Below are 17,040 nucleotides of genomic sequence, written 5' to 3'. Positions count from 1 at the left end.
GTACGATACGATAAACCATGGGTAGAATAAAAGAATAAAACACAAAAATGAAACAAGTCTATGAAAGGAAGAAAAAAGCAAAATATCCAACCCACGAAAGGGAAAGATAGTAACACAATTTACATACAATAGTAGTAGTAGTAGGCTGCGGCGCCCCCCGTACGCGTCGCCAAGTTGACTGGTGGTGGCCGCCCCTAGTCCTTGCTACTCTCCCATGTAATTAAAGAAAAAAACACACACACAGCTCTAGACATTAAATTCCGATGAAACTAAGTTAATAAATCGTACAGCCTTAAACTATAAATTAGCAGTTGTGTGTCCCACTCTCAGCGAAAGAACAATTGAGGATAATATTTTAATTCATTTTTATTTTCCATTCTTTTCACCTCTTTCCACTTGCACCTCTGGCACCTGGTGGCGGTGCCTTATTCGCTAAGCACACGTAAATTTAAACGTAGTCAAAATGGAAAACTAATTTTACCACCTCCTTTTAGCCTCCTGTTTTTTCCCCCAATATCCCCATTATCCCATTTGGAAATCAATTAAAGCTGATGGACCCGAAAACAATGACCCCAAAATGATGATGAACTAAATAAACAAAAGTTCGCGACACAATTGTTAATACAATTAACTATATGTTGGTTTTAAATAATAATAATAGTCATGCGTAAGGGGAATGTCGGTAAAGGTCGATTACTATTATCATCATCACAGTAGTAGTCAAACATAGTAAACGGACCGATGGTAGAAGCATACAATTAAACCGTTAAATAAAACTTTGTTCGTCCAAGACTAGACTAGGTGCGGCACGGATAAACCGATGGTTTTCGGTTCATTCCCTGCCAAGCATGCCACCAATAGCCACCCGAAAATAAAGGGATGCAGATAGAGAAAGAGAGAGAGAGAGAGACAGACAGAGAGTCACAAAGAGCGACTGTTTGGTAGAGCCGTTTTGGAGAATTTTGGTTCTCAAACCCCCCTCCCCCACCTCTCAGTGTCGTACCGCAGTGACGCCACCCTTCGTCAGCAGCAGGGACGTGACAAACCGGGCAATCTTTTCGTATGCCATAAACATAAGGGCCGCGGTAAGCACGGTTTGCAGCAGCTTCGCTTCCAGCCCACGGAACAATCCAGCAACGCCCTGGCGCTTCAGGATGATCAGCAGCATCTGCACGGTATCGACGTTGGGCGGTAGGTTCAGGCTGCGGTCCGTGTTCCCGTGGCGCAGTTTCGTTTGTACCAGCTGCAGCGGGTAGGTCAGCACGGTGGCGATCATCTTTGCGACCGCGCCTATGCTGAAGAACGTGATGGCGGAGGGTGATGATTTGGCGTTTCCAGCTGCGGTCAGGCGACGCTTGAGCGACTCGTACACCATGAACTGGATGGCGGGATTGATGACGAGCATGAGGGAGGGCACTGCGCCAGCCCACAGCCCCCGTACGCCCTCCGTCCGAGCGATGTACTGTAGACCGTCGAGCAAACCGTCGTACTGTACGTCGCTGCCGGAGGCGACTGGACCGTTTGCCCGTTTGCCGTGCTGCTGGCCGAGTCCTTTCATCTTTAGTCTTGTGTTAACTACCCAGCATGGTGTTGTGGTTAGTACGTTCACTACGCCCGCCAGTGATCCGAGCAGCAGATCGCCGAGGGCGGATTGACCGCCGCCTCCCCGCAGTGCCTTTAGACTGTGGAAGGTGTAGAAATAGACAAAGTTGGAGATGCAGAGGCTCTCGAGCACGGGGACCAGGCCGCGGTACAGCGTTTCAAAGCCCTCCTCGTCGATCAGGCTGCGAAGGACGCGCCACGTGCTGAGCGCTTTGCGCCGTTCGGGTTCTTCCACTGGAAAGATGTGAAAAATTGAAACAAATGGTTAAATTGGTAAAAGCAACGGAAGAGATTGGATAGCAACAGCGCGAATGGGATTTAGCATCTGGCTTATCACCATCACACAGGTTAGCTAATTGGGTATCAAATTCGATAAGAAGTCCACACGGGAAACCTCCCTGCTACATGACCTTTGCCTCTCTGCTTGCTCTAGCAAAGCGGAGGTGACTGGACGAGAAGCGGTCCAGCAGCAGTCGTATTTACGTAATTGCAACTAACGGAAGGCCTACTTAGATCTATTTACTTACACTGCAGACGACTACGTACGGTGTCCAGTGGATAGAAGGCTGACATCGCAATCACGCTACCCTGGAAGGAGAGAAAACTCGTTCAGCGGGACAGGTTCATTTGGGGTGGTTGGACACAAGCTTGCGATGTGCTCACTTACCGCCGATCCGGATACCGCGTGTACCCACGATTGGTAGCTAAACACTTGCTTCAACTTGGACTGAGACATGTTTTTTGGGGGGGGAACGTGCGTTTCTGGTAGAATGAGCAATGCGGTACACTCGGTATCTTTGCGACCACAGCACACTATGATTCTTGTTTTGGGGTCAAGCTAAGTTCCCTGCTTAGATCTGTCCTACCATACCGACCCGTCTACGATGCGCACAGATACACACACTCAAACGCACGCACACACACCTTGTATGGGCTTGTGTCTGCTGACCTTCCGCGGGCGAAGTAATTGACGCAAAAATATGTGTGTTCACCTCTTGAGCGTTTTCTGCACTCGAATCGTCCGATGAAGCGCGGATTAGCACCAGCGAGAATCGGGCAACTATCGGGGCAGTGCTGCTGCCTACTGGAGGGGGGGGGGGGGGGGGTTCGAAACGCGGTGAAGGAACGGTCTTTCAACTGTCAACGCGTTCTGCTGTCAGCCTGGTGCAGCGTCCCACAGTGCAGCGTAATTTAATTTTTGCTCTTTACAATTTTATCCGGAATGTAGAATTATTTGAGAAAATAATTTTGCGTATTTTTTATAGGCAAAATAATCAACCGATTCGTTATAAAAATTGTACACCGAAATAAAAAACCAATTTGGCTTCGTGTGGTCAGCAGCTCACCCATGTTTTGTTTGACGTTTCGTTCGGTGATGTTTTTCTTCGCAGTGTAAATTTGCCGACTCCAAACAAACGTGCTACAAATTATACAATACTTTCCACAGAGTCTGCTCTAACTAAAAGGATGTGGAAGCTGTTTAAAGATCTCCGCCTGATCGGTGGTTTGGCAAGGCGAAGTAGTACAGTTTCTCACACCAATCCGACCCTGTGTCGCTCGCTAAGCTCCACAGCCCAGTCCAACAGTGAACCTTTCCTTAGCTACGGTGAGTGTTGGTCCCGGCCGTCATGTGTGTGCTTTGCTCCGAAATCTATCCAAACCATTCCTCCCTACCTTTGCAGAGAAGGATCCGGCACCTGCATTCCTGCGCGACGATGTGCAGCAGCTGCTCAAGTCCATTACGCGGCTGGAGCTGGACAAGGTGTTCCGGAAGCGCTCGGTCAAAGATAACACGGTCGAGTATCGGTTCATGACCGACGAGCAGCTGCGACGCGAGCTGCTGCATTCGATCGAGCAGGCCCAACAGATGCTGCAGATGCCACCGGTCGTGCAGGAACAGCAGGACAGCTGCCGTGTCATATCGAAGGACGGCGCGCTCAAGTCACTTTCCACCTCGAAGTTCGTCTTTACCGACATCACGTACGGGTTGAAGAACAGTCAGCGCTCGATCGTGGTGCGCCATCCGGACGGCACGCTGCAGGAAGCGCCGTACGAGATGCGCAAGCGTCTGAACCAGATCTACTTCCCGCTCACCGGCCGCTCCATCCACCAGCCACCGATGTTCGAGGACGAGCATCTGCAGCGTCTGCTCGAGGAGGGCAAGTACGAGTTCGTGCTGGATCGGGCCTGCGTACAGTTCGAGCCGTACGAGAAGGACTACCACCACATCACGGCCAAAGTGTACCAGCACATCAACGAAAGCCGATCGTTCGACGCACTGCGGTCGACGCGCCACTTTGGCCCATTTGTGTTCTTCCTTGCCTGGCACAGGCTGATCGACGATCTGCTGCTGGACATGATCAAACAGGACTATCTGCGCAATGGAATTGAGCTGATCGTGCTGTACTCCACGCTGCACGGTATGCCGATCGATGAGGGCGTGAAGCAGATTGCACTCCAAACGCAAATGCCCAGCTTGTTTGATGCGGCCGAAAAGTCGGTCGACGAGTTGAAGCAGGACGAACAGTACCTGTCGATCATAGAGCAGTTTGTGAACGGGCAGGCCACGAAGAAGGTGCAGCTGAACCTGGCCGTACAGGCGTACCGTGAGATGGCGGCGGAGAAGCTTCGACTTGCGCAGGGCATCAGGAGGATGCACGGGGAAAGCTGAATGGGTGGCGAGGGGAAGGAGGGGAGGCGGTCAGTAACGGGACGTCGATGTTAAATGTGTAGTGTTTAGGTTGAGAACGAGAAAATAAAATGAAAATACATAACGTTCCGCGAAGTGCGACTTCCTGTACCGAACGGTGGTATTGCTGCAGGAGAAACGAAAGAATGAAAATTAGCGGCTGTGAATGCATCGAAAATCGATAGAAAATAGAAATGCAAATATTTTGTTGAAAATAATCCCTCAATTGAGCGTGAAGCTTCACCAACGGTTGAATTATTCCGTCTCAATTTGCAGAGGCACACCGACCGAAGGCAAAAGCCCTGGCAGCTGACATTCTAGCCAAGGTCGCTAGAACCAACGTCCTTCGCCGATCGATAAAGCTTGGCAATTTTTCGGAAAAATGTAAACAAAGGCCCTTCCGTGGAACAAACCTTGTAGGAATCGTGTATAAAATAGCATCGGATCAGCGTTGCCACCGCCCTAAATGAAAAATCTGTAGTTTTAAGGGGCTTACAGCTGTGAGTCGGTAGGAATACAGAGAAATCGGTATTTCTGGTCACTCTGCCTACCTGGCTGTTTATATTTTACACAACTTGGCAAAACGTCAAGACGCTCCCGTACTACTACTACCACCAACACCTTTGGTTTCCTTTTTGTGCAGCAGCAGAAACAGCGAAAAGTGTCGGGAAATTGGCAGCAAAAGTGTGCGGGCGAATCGACGGCGACCATTTTGCAGCTACTTGGATGCGAAGCAGGGCCTGGAAAAGTGTCCAAAAGTGCGAAGAATGTAAACGTCAGCGGGCGCTCGCGATGAAAAACTGTGTGCGTGCGTGAGTGCGAGTGTGCGTACATGTGTGCCTGTGTGCGTGTGTGTGTGAGTGGAAAAGCTTTTACGCCCACCCCGTGTTTCGCCCGTCGTCCCGCGGAACCGTTCCGTAGCGGAGCAGCACCCGGAGAGCGATGGATGCAGCGGCGGCTGTAGCACCACCACCAGCAGCAGCAGCAGCAGCACCGCCACCACCACCACCACCGCTGCCGCTAGCCTCGGCTGCAGCAGCAGCACCACCACCACCGAACAGTGTTTACGATGTCATCAATCAAAAGGAATGCGGACTGTGTCTCACGCTCCGGGCGGAGCAGATCTGCTTCGACATGTTCATGCCGCGGGAGGACGACCCGAAGGAGATGCCGTATCTGGTGTGGAAGCACGTCGGGCTGCAGTTTCCGCAGGAGGCAGGCAAACACTACGTCTGCCGGGACTGCGGGTACGCGGTGTACGAGTTTAACCGATTCTACTTGATGGTGCAGAACGTCCACCAAGAACGGCAGGCCGCAGCAGCGGCAGCAGTACTGCAACCGAAGCAAGAGCCGCCTATGCAGGAGCAGGTACAATACAATGCTGAGCAGGCGGCGGCGGCGTTGGAAGGCGTCAATCAGAACGGTCATCATGGAGGCGAGCAAAAGTTTGACCCGTCGCCGCTGGTGGACGGGCCCGTGCCGTTGCTGTCCGATGTTCCGGATTATGGGATGAAGCACGAAGTGAACGGAATGCTACCATCCGGCGGATCCGGGGTAACGGCTGTCGGGGGCAACGGTACAGCGGCAGAGTGTCCGTCGGTGTACACGTCGCAGCACAACGATACGGAACCGGAAAGCAGCCGAATCCGGCCGGTCACGGGCAACACACCGAGCAGCCGGAAGCGCCGCAACCAAGAGATGGACGATGAGATTATCGACTTTTACAAGCTGGTCTGTGACGTGTGCGAGGAACGCATCGAGTACGGCACGATGAAGGAGCTGAACCAGCACATGAAGCTGATGCACGGGGAGGAGACGGGCCGGGTCAGCTGTCCGCAGTGTGGCAAAATGTTCCGCACGCGGGGGAAGCTGCTGGAGCACAAGAGCGTGCACCAGCGGCAGGACGCCACGTCCGAGGACGACGCAGAGAAGCTGCAGTCCGAGCAGATGGACAAGGAGATACTGGAGTTTTACAAGCGCATCAGCTGCGATGTGTGCGACACGGCGGCCAGTGCTGCTGCCGGGGCCGGTCCACAGGCCAGCGCGATGCTGTACGCGACGGTGAAGGAGCTAAACCACCACATGCGGCTGGTGCACGGGCAGCAGGCCGGTACGGTAAAGTGTCCACTGTGTGAGAAGAAGATCCGTACGCGCCCGAAGCTGCTCGAGCACAAGCGCATGCACCAGCCAAACGCGCTGCTGGAGGAAGATTCCGGCAAGTCGGGCAACCCGGGCGGCGAGCCGGGGCCCGAGCTGACCGAGGAGCAGAAGCAGACGCTAGATAGAGAAATATTCGATTTCTACAAACCCATCATATGTGAGATTTGCGATCCGGAAAAGGTCGCTGTGGCTGTCGCGGTGGCCGGCCCCGGCGGTGACCCGGGCGGTGTTGCCGCGGGAGCGGGCCATCCGGAAGCGGCAGCAGCAGCAACGACCCAGGAGGAGGAGTACCGGTCGCTGAAGCAGCTGAACCAGCACATGCGGACGGTGCACGGGCTCGAGTCGGGCACGGTCAAGTGTCAGCTGTGCGCGAAAAAGTTTCGCTCGCGCGTCAAGCTGGTCGAGCATAAGGATATGCACGAGAATCCGGAACGGTTCCGGTGCGGCGTGTGCCAGGAGGTGCACCAGAACCTGGAGGAGCACATGCAGAACAAGCACCAGGAGTGGGAGTTTGCTTGCGAGGAGTGCGGCAAGCGGTTTCCTTTCAAGAACAGACTCACTGCCCACATGGCCAAGGTGCACATGAAGAAGGACATTATCTGTGAGGAATGTAACAAACCGTAAGTAGCAAAGGGTAATAATTCCTCCCCGCTTTGTTTCTAATCGCTTTTGCTTTCGTTCCGTTTGCAGATTTACAAAGTTCAGCATCGAGAAACACAAGAAAACGGTCCACGGTCACGGTGGGACGTTCATCTGTGAAAACTGCCCGAAAACGTTCAAGACGCGCGTCTCGCTCGAACGACACATGGAGGGGCATAACAACGGGGAGCAGCAGCAGCCGCCGCAGCAGCAGCAACCGCAACCGCTCCCACTGCCGCTACCGCAGCAACAACCGAGCTCTGCCGCGACCGTCAGCTGCTCCCTGTGCAACTCCGTCCTGAAGGACGAGTACAACCTGAAGGCCCACATGAAGCGCATCCACGCGGAGCAGACGCCGGCGACGTGCAACACGTGCGGCAAGACGTTCAAATCGAAGCACAGTCTCAACACGCACACCGCGAACGTGTGCACGACACGGCTCTTTGGCTGCACGACCTGCGGCAAGCAGTTTAAGAAGCGGACAAAGTTGAAACAACACATGACGATTCACCCACGCGGCGCCGACTAAGCGGCAGAGGCAGCGGCAGAGGAGACGACGATGAGATGATGCACGCGCGCGCTCCGAACGCGATCGAATTAACATAATAATATTATTATGTAGCATATAGTATGTACGTTTAGGGATTGAAAACACTACAGCAACATTATTATACGCATGTGAAGGACGGAGAGGATTAAAGTGTGAGCTGAGGGGAGCGGGGAGGATGCGAGGATGCCGAAGACCTATATATTGTGAAAAGGCTAAAGGCAAATCCAACGTAACAATGCACTATTGAGGCGTGTTTGTAAAGCACGGGCTATGTAGGAACAGTGCGTGCGGTACGGAATTCGCTCCCGCCCGGCACTACGATAAGAGGAAAAGTGAATTATGCTGATAACGATGGGGGCTCCTAAAGTGGGAAAAAAGAACATAAAATAAAATATTTTTTGTTTTAGCGGCTTAACTATCTAGCAGAGCGCGTGCATTAGTGGCTAGTGCGTTGGGTGCAAGTAGTGAGAACAGAGAGGGAGAGAGAGCGAGAGGGTTGGATGACAAAACCGGGGAGAGGAGTAGGGTAGTTGTAATGCGTAAAAAAACCCTTCAGGATACAAATTCATAATTGTAGCAAGGATACGGCTTTATTTTTGCATTACTTAAGCCATTTTGAGCCAATTCGATTATGAGTGGGATTTTTTTCTATGATGCATCGATATGCATATACAAAGGATTAGATCATGCTACACGGACACCCGTAAAAGAAAGGGACACAGGACAAAAAAGGACATGGCGATACGTCGATCATCGCACACTCCGACAGCTGTGTCGGAAATATTAGCAAAAGTCGACGAAAGATGGATAGTGGGAGCGTATTAGGGCAATTAATTGCGCTTTATGATATTGTAACAAATTAGGACAAATCTGTTTGTATCAAGCATTTACGTGATTGTGTGTGGTAAGCTTATTTATTAACATATTTTTACTGTGTCCGTGGAAGTTAAACATAAAAAAAGTTATAACAAATTCACGTCTTTTAGTCAAGCTTACTGCCTATTCAATCAAGAAATGTGCTTAATTTAGTAAAAGATAGTGGAACTGGAAAAAAACTCACCGAAGCCCGGATTAAAATAATTTAATTTTCGTAAATCGATGAATGGTTTTCAGTGGTGGAATGTTCCATCCAAAATCCACCAGATGATCAGACCGACAAAGTGTCCGTGAGATGTGGGGGCGCTCACTGTGCACAGACCTGTCACAGCCTACTGACAGTCGCCTCCTGTCCAATGGCGAACGACAGAAAAAGAAGGAAAAAACTATTGTCTCGATCATAAACAACAAATCGACAACAACGTTCGACGCCTCGCTCCGAAAAGATTCGCGAAAAACGGTATTTAAAGTGCGATTTCCTAGCGTAGCGGTGGCGCAAGACCTGCAGCAGCGAGCGCACTATCGCACACGGCCAGTGGGCGGACAGGAAGCGTGCGATATTTGCCGCATGGGAGCAGTTTTCGCCGACCCCGTCGCCAGACTCGATGTGAACTTGATAAAAATAGAGTGCAATTCATTGACCACACCGAACGCAGCCGTGCGCGCAGAATGAGCTTATGAGGAGTTAGTTAGCCGTGCCTCGGAATGCAGCGTGTGCCTTAACTGTGAGTCGTGTGCAGATAGAACACCACACCAAACAATCACATCCACACACACACACATACACACACAAACACACACAAACCAGTCCGTATCGCGAATGGTGGGTACCAGCTCCTTCATCAGCAACGCCATTAGCACCTCCAGTGCGCCCAATGGTATCAGTGGCACTAGTAGCAGCAGTAGCACCAACAGCAACACCGCCGGTTCTGGCACGGTTCTTCGCAACGGAATTAGTGTTGGTGGCAAAGCCACGGTACTCGGTGTGAATTCGGCCACCGGACATAATGAGGTGGTGAGCGTTGCGAACGGGCTCCATCTACGGCAACATCCGCAACAGCAGCAGCAGCAGCAGTCGAGCACTTCCGGTGTTGTTAGGCTTGCGAAGGGCAGCACTAGCACCGTGATATCGCTTCCGAGCGACCACCAGTATCACCAGTCCATCGCAGGCGGAATGATTAATCACAGTTCCTTGATGTTCGCGACAACAACGACTACCAACCACCAACAGCAGCTGTCGGTTTTATCGAACGCATCACCAGTAGGCGACGGAGCAATCGGCGAAAAGAAGGCAGGCGCTAAGATCGGTGACAGTACCAGCTTGACAACCACCACCACAGGCAACAGCAGCAGCATCATCCTGGCCAGTAATACCACCACCACCATCACCTCCAGCAGCAGTAGCACCACCACCAGCAGCAGCAGTAGCAGCGGTACCACAACCAACAACAGCACCACGATCACGACGAACACTCCCACCGAATCGGATCCGACGGGCGCTGATACCGAGCTGTCGCTGGAAACCAAAGAAACGAGCCCGGACAATGAACCGCAGGAGGAGCAGCCGGAGATTGACATCGTGATCAACAACGTGGTCTGCTCGTTCAGCGTACGCTGTCATCTGAATCTGCACGACATCGCCCGCCATGGGCACAATGTCGAGTTCCGGAGGGAGCACGGGATGGTAACGATGAAGCTGCGCCGCCCCTACACGACTGCTTCGATTTGGTCGTCCGGAAAAATTACTTGCACCGGTGCTACGTCAGAGCATCAGGTTGGTAGCATCCCCAAACACTTTACTTCTTTCTTTGCCACTGCCTAATGCGGGGTTTCGTCTACTTTGTTTTCGCAGGCAAAAATAGCGGCACGACGCTACTCACGTTGCCTTCAGAAGTTAGGATTTAATGTTAGATTTAGGAACTTTCGTATCGTGAATGTACTCGGCACCTGCAGCATGCCGTTCGGCATCATGATTGTCAACTTCTCGGAGAAGTACAAAAAGGATGCCAGCTACGAGCCGGAGCTGCACCCGGGCGTCACCTACAAGCTGTACTCGCCGAAAGCGACCCTGAAAATATTCTCAACCGGAAGCATTACCGTCACCGGTAGGTGTATTGCGAGTGGGCTGGGTTCCGGGTGGGGAATGGGACATCGGTTTAGGGGAGTAATTGAGCTTTCGTGCATCCGTTTGCATTGAACTTACAACATTCACCGTTTAGAGTGGTTATTGAATTCCCTTTTTGTTTACGCTCTCTCTCTCTCTTCTCGCTTTAAAATCCTGGACTCCGGCCGGACGCCAGCGGCTAGTGTGGCCTTTGTGCAAGCGGCAATTGAGCAAATATTCCCGCTCGTGTACGAGTTTCGCAAGAAGCGGACGCCGATCGAGAAGCAGGCGATGGCGAAGCAGCAGCCACCGCCGGACTTTGACCCGCACGATGTCGACCATCTGATCGAGGAGGACCGCGAGGGCGCGCTGGCGGAAGCGGAGGAGGGCCTCACGTACTGGAACGGCACGGCCGACGAACCGACGATGCAGCAGCCCGAGGAGGAGCAGCCGGACGATGAGCTCGAGACGTTCGGCGACGATGAAGACGTCCGCACGCGTAACAACACCAAAGCAATACACAAAATCAATAGTATTAGGCAGAACGGTAAGAGGCGCCGAATGCGCCAGCTGCGCCCATCGGGCCGGGCTGTAAACGACGGGGACAGCATGTCCGACGACGATCTGTGCGTCAGTGATTACGAATAGAGGAAGCGTGACCACTCACTCGCGTGTCGTGTCAGACACACAAACAGTCCCAAAGCAGCCTTTTGGTGGTGCACATACTATTGCATCCTTATCGGAAGTTTTGTCGTCGTCGTCGTCGTCGTCCGGGCCCCGGTGGTGATGGTGGTGGCAGGACAAAAAGCGCGCGCGCGTAAAACTATAGACAATTGGTGGACAAAAACGGAAGGATCAATGAGTCGTTACTAAGCATCCAGAGAGAGCCTCATCAATCAAGAGCGTAGAGCGGAGAGAGACAACACGGACAGAAGTGACTGCCCCGGAAGCATAGGAAACGTAAGAAAACAGACGGATAATAATGCCACACACACATACACATACACACACACACACCCGTTACTGTCCTCCAGGAGGACATCCGATCAAAAGAGGGCAGAACAGAAGCACAGGAGAGGAAGGGAGAGCAGCAAGATCAACAAGTAAACAATTATTTAATTAGGTCGTCAAGTATGGAACTCTGGCACTGTTTCTCATCATTATTACATACATCTGCTGGTTCGCTAGAGAGAGATAGAGAGAGAGAGAGATGGAGAGAGACCAGCTTCTTATTTTACCATGGCATACTACACACCCTCACACACACACACCCATTGGAAGATTTACTGTCCTTTCCAGTGGATCAAACGGTTGAAGCTTTCTGGCGGGAGCTTCGCCCTACCCCGGTAGGAAATCCTTTTCCCCCCCAAACAAACAAACAAAAAAACACGCCGAGCAATTAGATTGTGTATAAACTGTGACACACCGCCGTTCGTTCGATGTCGATTTAAATGTAATCTGATCGTGTGTGTGTCTGATTCTAAAGGACCCTAACGCGCGTCCCTTCTATGACTTGAAAATTGTGCGTTGCCAAGGCAAACATCAATGTACCAAGGCAAACATCTTTGGTGATAGCTTAAGGGAGAGGGATGGAGGGAGAGGGGAGAAAGAAAACACATATGAATGGGGAGCAAAGAGGGGAGCAGAGTGAGATAGAGCGATTGTGCGATTTAGCTGCGAAGTGGGCGGAAAGATTCGTCCGGCAAAACAAAGAAGGAGAAAAGCAGCGCCACACATCCTTGACTCGAATTATGACAATGTGATGAAAATAAACACGAAAACAATCCGCCAACGTTTAACCAAGTACGGTGCATCGGTTGTCTAAAGGAAAGCGAAAAAAACAGATCAAGAGAAGGAAGAGAGGAAGAGAGAGAGAGAGAGAGAGAGAGAGATAAAGCAGAATGCGCAACGCATCGATCCGGCGCCAATGCAATGCATCGGAAAAGCGTGGCGATTTCCTTTTTGGTGAATAAAATAATTCCTTGTATTTTTAAAAACAAAATCCGAACCAACTACAACACACAGTTGCCCCTCCATTTCTGTTCCCAAAGCCAAACAGTTTTCATACTTGTCGACCTGGTTCTGTTGCAGAACACTAGTAGCATAAGTAAAGAAATTGGCTGCGATGTGTTTAAATGCTGTACTGCAGTTGGCAATTTTGTTTTCAAAAACCTAAGCATTGATTTAATTGTAAAACACATATGAGCGTGTGTAATAAATAATAACTGCCATTACACTGTCCGATGGTTATGCATAGGCGGCACGAGGCATGAGAGCGTGGTGTGGTGTTCCCAAAAAAGAAAATCCCTTTCGCAACAGCAGATGATGACTCAAAACAAAGAGACGGCATTCATCTGCACGCATAGCGGCTGGACCGATGAGAATCCAGATTCTATTTTCGGCATGCACAGAGGAGAAGGTACTGAGTTTTGAAATTGCAGTTTTTCCCTGCCGGACGCCCACGTGTTGCGTCACGGCGCGATGGCGCGTTGGCGTTTACGCGGATCGGGCGGCCGTCGATCGGTGTGCGATGGTGATCGGGTGACCTTTTTCCCCATTGCAATGCGAGTTTCGGTGAAATATAATGTTTTTTAAGGGCTAAATAAACTAAAAAAAAGGTCTCTCTTTTGAGGGGGAAGCATTGCAATGGTAGAGCGGTAGTAGTAGCAATAGTGGACATATGACCATGCATGTAATCTATGTTGAAATATATTTAATTTTGTTCCTTATAAAACTGATTTTTGTGCATTATTAACCAAATAGATTGAATGTGGAAAATCAGGAAATTCCGATGCAGTGAAAATGCATCGTTTTTTTCTCGTACTTTCCCCTGCACCGTTTGCTACGATGTGACAGCTGATGTGACATTTGCTAACCACAACAAATCCCTCCCTCCCGATTTGGGGGAAATTGTTTGCATTTTCTCGCTGCAATAGCTATCGCCAGGTAACTGGATGTTACTGTTACTGTGAACATAAATAAAACGACATAGGAGGACATTCCTCTTGCAGCCCGTGTTCGTCATGGCGTCAGTGAAGGTGGAAAATAGCTCCAGGATCGTTGCCAACTCTCCACGGGATCATCCACGGTGCGATGTGTGTCTGCGCTGGGAAAGTGTTTGCTTCGGCAGATCGGATCCCATCTTCACCGGGAAAGATGTGTTGGCCATGGTAACACAGTATCTCGACATGAACATCACCCTAACACTCGTCTGCGAACGCTGCTGGAGTAGATTGAAGGAGTTCGATGAGTTCTACCGGATGGTCAGCGAGCAGCACACTAGCAAAGCGGATCTGCGGCCCCCAGACCGGAAGGAAGCTGACCCGGTCGAACAGCGCGTGGAGGGAGTCGTTTATGGAATGGAATTTGTCGACATAAAGTACGAACCACTGGGTGAAGATGCGAATGTAACGATAAAAGAGGAAGAGGAGGAGGAGGAAGCGGAGGAGCATGAGAGAGAACCACTTCCGGACAGTGACGACTGTGACAAACTGTTGCCCAGCCAGTCGATGGAGTTGGAGGATGAGGAACCTCTGGCGGATGACGATACGAACTCGTTGTCTTCCGACGATAGTGACGATTCCTCGGTGCCGGATCGGGTGAAGCGCGGCGGCAAAGCATCGGCCATAGGCAAGAAAGAGCCCAAGGTGGATAAGGAGATACTGGAGTTTTACCAGCGGCTGGTGTGCGAGATTTGTGATGCGGAGCGGATGCTGGCCGGCGAACCGTCGATCGAGTACAGCAATCTGAGGGAGCTGAACAAGCACATGCGAAAGGTGCACGAGCAGGTCGGCGCTACGCGCATCAAGTGTCCGATGTGCGACAAAAAGTTCCGCTATCGGGCGAAGCTGCTCGAGCATCGGGACATGCATCAGAACCCGGACCGGTTCCGGTGCGTGGTGTGCGAGGAGGTGCACCAGAACATGGCGGAGCACATGAAGAACAAGCACCAGGAGCGCACTTACTGCTGCGAGGAGTGTGGCAAGCGGTTCCCGTTCAAGGCTCGGCTTACGGCGCACGTGAAGAAAATGCACACCTCGAAGGATGTCGTCTGTGACCAGTGTCAGAAAAGGTGGGTGTTTTACGGTTGCACCTTTGGCAAGTCCCACGTTCTACTGATTGCTCCTATTCCCCTTCTCCTACAGCTTCAGCAGATACACGATCGAGGACCACAAGCGGGCAGTTCACGAATCGCGCTACATCTGCGAACACTGTCCGCGCACGTTCAAGTCGCGTCTTGCCCTCACGCAACACATGGAGGAACACGTGGAGGGATTGCGGAAGACGGTTTCCGCCACCTGCGAAAAGTGTGGCGTAGTGCTGCGGGACAAGTACACGCTGCAGACGCACATCAAGCGCATGCACACGGAACATCCGCCCGCCAGCTGCGGCACATGCGGGAAGGTGTTCAAGTCGAAGCACAATCTCAACGCGCACCTGGCCAACGTGTGCACGGAGCGTTCGTTCCCGTGCCCGATCTGTGCGAAGCAGTTTAAGAAGAAGATTAAACTGACCGAACACATGACGACGCACACGAAGAGTGTGCTGTACCAGTGTCCGTACTGTCCGAAGACGTTCAGCTTCGAGACGCAGCTGTACACGCACCGGAAGCAGGCGCACTACGAGCAGTGGCTGGAGATGCAGCGGAAGCGCAAGGAGGGTGTACGGTTTAAGGTTAACCGCATCACGGATATGCCCTCTACCTGAACCGAATGCGCGCGTATATGTGTGCGTTTTTATGCTAGGAGTAGTAATACAGTAAAATAATAAATCGCTTACGTAGGAATGTGCTCGATCTGTGCTGATTACTGTGCAAATTTTCCACCAAAATCGTAGCTTCGAATTCCAAGAAAAGGTGAAGAACTGAACCAAGACCCTCTATAAACATGTCGTGTGGAAATTTAACAAAAAAGAAAAAAAATGTAAACAAACACGGGCTTCATCAATCGCAGTAACAATTGGAATTCGGTTTGGTCTACCAGCATGGCTACGGTGTGTGAGGTTTGTTATTCTACCAAAGGCACGGAATATTTAGATATTCATGATAGCGAGCCGGTAATACTGCCCATCATTTCGAAACATCTGCCCTGTGTGGTGAGTACGCGTTGGAAGAGTCGGGATGGTTCCTGAACTAAGTGCGATAATTTGTCTTTTAGCAGATGTTGGACGGTATCGAGCATCCACAGATATGTGTGGACTGTTGGAGTACTTTGGAAAGCTTCGAGCGATTTTACCTCTCTGTAGAAGAGCTGCATCAACCCCAACCGGACAGTTCCGATGAGGACGAGCGTGATGAAATCGTCACCGTGCATGAAGCAGATTGCAACGACACAGTTGAGCTGGAAGTATCGGAAGTAGCGTATGAAACGGAGCAGCTCGATAATGCGGCAAGTGAACCGATACATGCAACCGACACCCAAATGCACAGTACAGAAAGTTCCCCGGAAGATGAGGCAGAAGAGCGTGAGATAATTGATTTCTATGGCCCTTTGATTTGTACGATCTGCGAAACGGATCGTATCGAGGTGCAGTACAAAAGCTTCGCCCTTCTGAAACGACATCAGCGGAAGGTTCATCGCATCAGCCGACCCAGTCTAACGTGTCCACTGTGCACCAGGCGGTTGTACTTCCGCTCTCGACTGCTGCAGCACATCGCCATGCACCGTAATCCGGATACGTTTCGTTGTTCCATCTGCGGGGAGGTTCATCAGGATCTGGCGTTTCATCGCAAGGTGCAACATCATACCAAGCGCCTGGAGTGTCCGAAATGTGGCAAACGCTTCTCGGTGCGCAATCGGTTGATGGTACATTTGAAGATTGCACACGCACCGAAGGACTCTGAGTGCGGTGTGTGCCACAAGTTGTAGGTTTTGCGAACATAAAGTTTTGTAATCCGGTACGGTAACTCAATGTTATTTCTATTTCTTTTTAGGTATAGTAAATATTTCATCAAAACCCATATGCGTGCAATGCACGGTGGATCGGAGTATGTGTGCGAATTGTGCGACAGGACTTATCGCACGGTAGCGATGCTAAACAAGCACAAGGCGCAGCACGCTGAAGAGCCAACAGAAAGATCCATCGAGCAGCAGCAGCAGCGGCAGCGTTATATACGAAGGAATCATACCTCATGTGAATCATTTAAATGTGAACGATGTGGAAAATCATTCCGCAGCAAAGCAACATTAAACTCCCACGTGGAGCGAACGTGTCCCAGCACCCAGCACGTGTGTTCGACGTGCGGTAAGCCCTTTAAAACAATTGGCAAACTAAACGAACATGCGGCTAGCCATAAGGACCGGGTGGTGTACATGTGTCAGCTTTGTTTGGACAATTTTGCCAGCAAATCGCAACTCTTTTCCCATCAACAAATGGTACACGAGTTGAAACTCGATTGAAATGTTACTGGAGCAGTTCAAC

At 51.1% G+C, this 17,040-nt stretch overlaps 6 protein-coding genes across 6 annotated transcripts; 5 read left to right on the top strand and 1 right to left on the bottom strand.

Annotated features, from left to right (window-relative positions):
* Positions 1-347: 347 nt before the first annotated feature.
* On the bottom strand, positions 348-2,706 carry LOC120954049 (peroxisomal membrane protein PMP34). Its single transcript, XM_040374613.2, has 3 exons — positions 2,270-2,706; positions 2,130-2,190; positions 348-1,836 (listed from the first exon to the last, which is right to left on the bottom strand). Exons 1-3 carry the CDS (start codon positions 2,336-2,338, stop codon positions 992-994), a joined length of 975 nt encoding a protein of 324 aa, XP_040230547.1. The 5' UTR covers positions 2,339-2,706; the 3' UTR covers positions 348-991.
* A 241-nt stretch (positions 2,707-2,947) lies between these two features.
* LOC120954048 (28S ribosomal protein S22, mitochondrial) lies at positions 2,948-4,402 on the top strand. The gene is made up of 2 exons (XM_040374612.2): positions 2,948-3,208; positions 3,285-4,402. Exons 1-2 carry the CDS (start codon positions 3,070-3,072, stop codon positions 4,271-4,273), a joined length of 1,128 nt encoding a protein of 375 aa, XP_040230546.1. The 5' UTR covers positions 2,948-3,069; the 3' UTR covers positions 4,274-4,402.
* A 444-nt stretch (positions 4,403-4,846) lies between these two features.
* On the top strand, positions 4,847-8,055 carry LOC125906693 (zinc finger protein 845-like). Its single transcript, XM_049606564.1, has 2 exons — positions 4,847-7,071; positions 7,142-8,055. Exons 1-2 carry the CDS (start codon positions 5,234-5,236, stop codon positions 7,617-7,619), a joined length of 2,316 nt encoding a protein of 771 aa, XP_049462521.1. The 5' UTR covers positions 4,847-5,233; the 3' UTR covers positions 7,620-8,055.
* A 792-nt stretch (positions 8,056-8,847) lies between these two features.
* On the top strand, positions 8,848-12,445 carry LOC120954045 (TATA box-binding protein-like 2). Its single transcript, XM_040374608.2, has 3 exons — positions 8,848-10,290; positions 10,369-10,621; positions 10,817-12,445. The coding sequence occupies exons 1-3, from the start codon at positions 9,337-9,339 to the stop codon at positions 11,266-11,268; spliced, it is 1,659 nt and encodes a 552-aa protein (XP_040230542.2). The 5' UTR covers positions 8,848-9,336; the 3' UTR covers positions 11,269-12,445.
* Positions 12,446-13,472: 1,027 nt separating this feature from the next.
* Positions 13,473-15,412, top strand: LOC120954046 (zinc finger protein 184-like). The gene is made up of 3 exons (XM_040374610.2): positions 13,473-13,566; positions 13,632-14,692; positions 14,766-15,412. The coding sequence occupies exons 2-3, from the start codon at positions 13,644-13,646 to the stop codon at positions 15,325-15,327; spliced, it is 1,611 nt and encodes a 536-aa protein (XP_040230544.2). The 5' UTR covers positions 13,473-13,566; positions 13,632-13,643; the 3' UTR covers positions 15,328-15,412.
* Positions 15,413-15,546: 134 nt separating this feature from the next.
* On the top strand, positions 15,547-17,025 carry LOC120961483 (zinc finger protein 121-like). Its single transcript, XM_049606569.1, has 3 exons — positions 15,547-15,714; positions 15,780-16,483; positions 16,553-17,025. The coding sequence occupies exons 1-3, from the start codon at positions 15,604-15,606 to the stop codon at positions 17,016-17,018; spliced, it is 1,281 nt and encodes a 426-aa protein (XP_049462526.1). The 5' UTR covers positions 15,547-15,603; the 3' UTR covers positions 17,019-17,025.
* The last annotated feature ends 15 nt before the right edge of the window (positions 17,026-17,040 follow it).

Source organism: Anopheles coluzzii, chromosome 2 (genome assembly GCF_943734685.1).
Source record: "Anopheles coluzzii chromosome 2, AcolN3, whole genome shotgun sequence".
In the NCBI taxonomy this organism is placed as follows: Eukaryota; Metazoa; Arthropoda; class Insecta; order Diptera; family Culicidae; genus Anopheles; species Anopheles coluzzii.
Note: the sequence above shows the minus strand (reverse complement) of the source record. Positions and strands in the feature narration are given on the sequence as shown.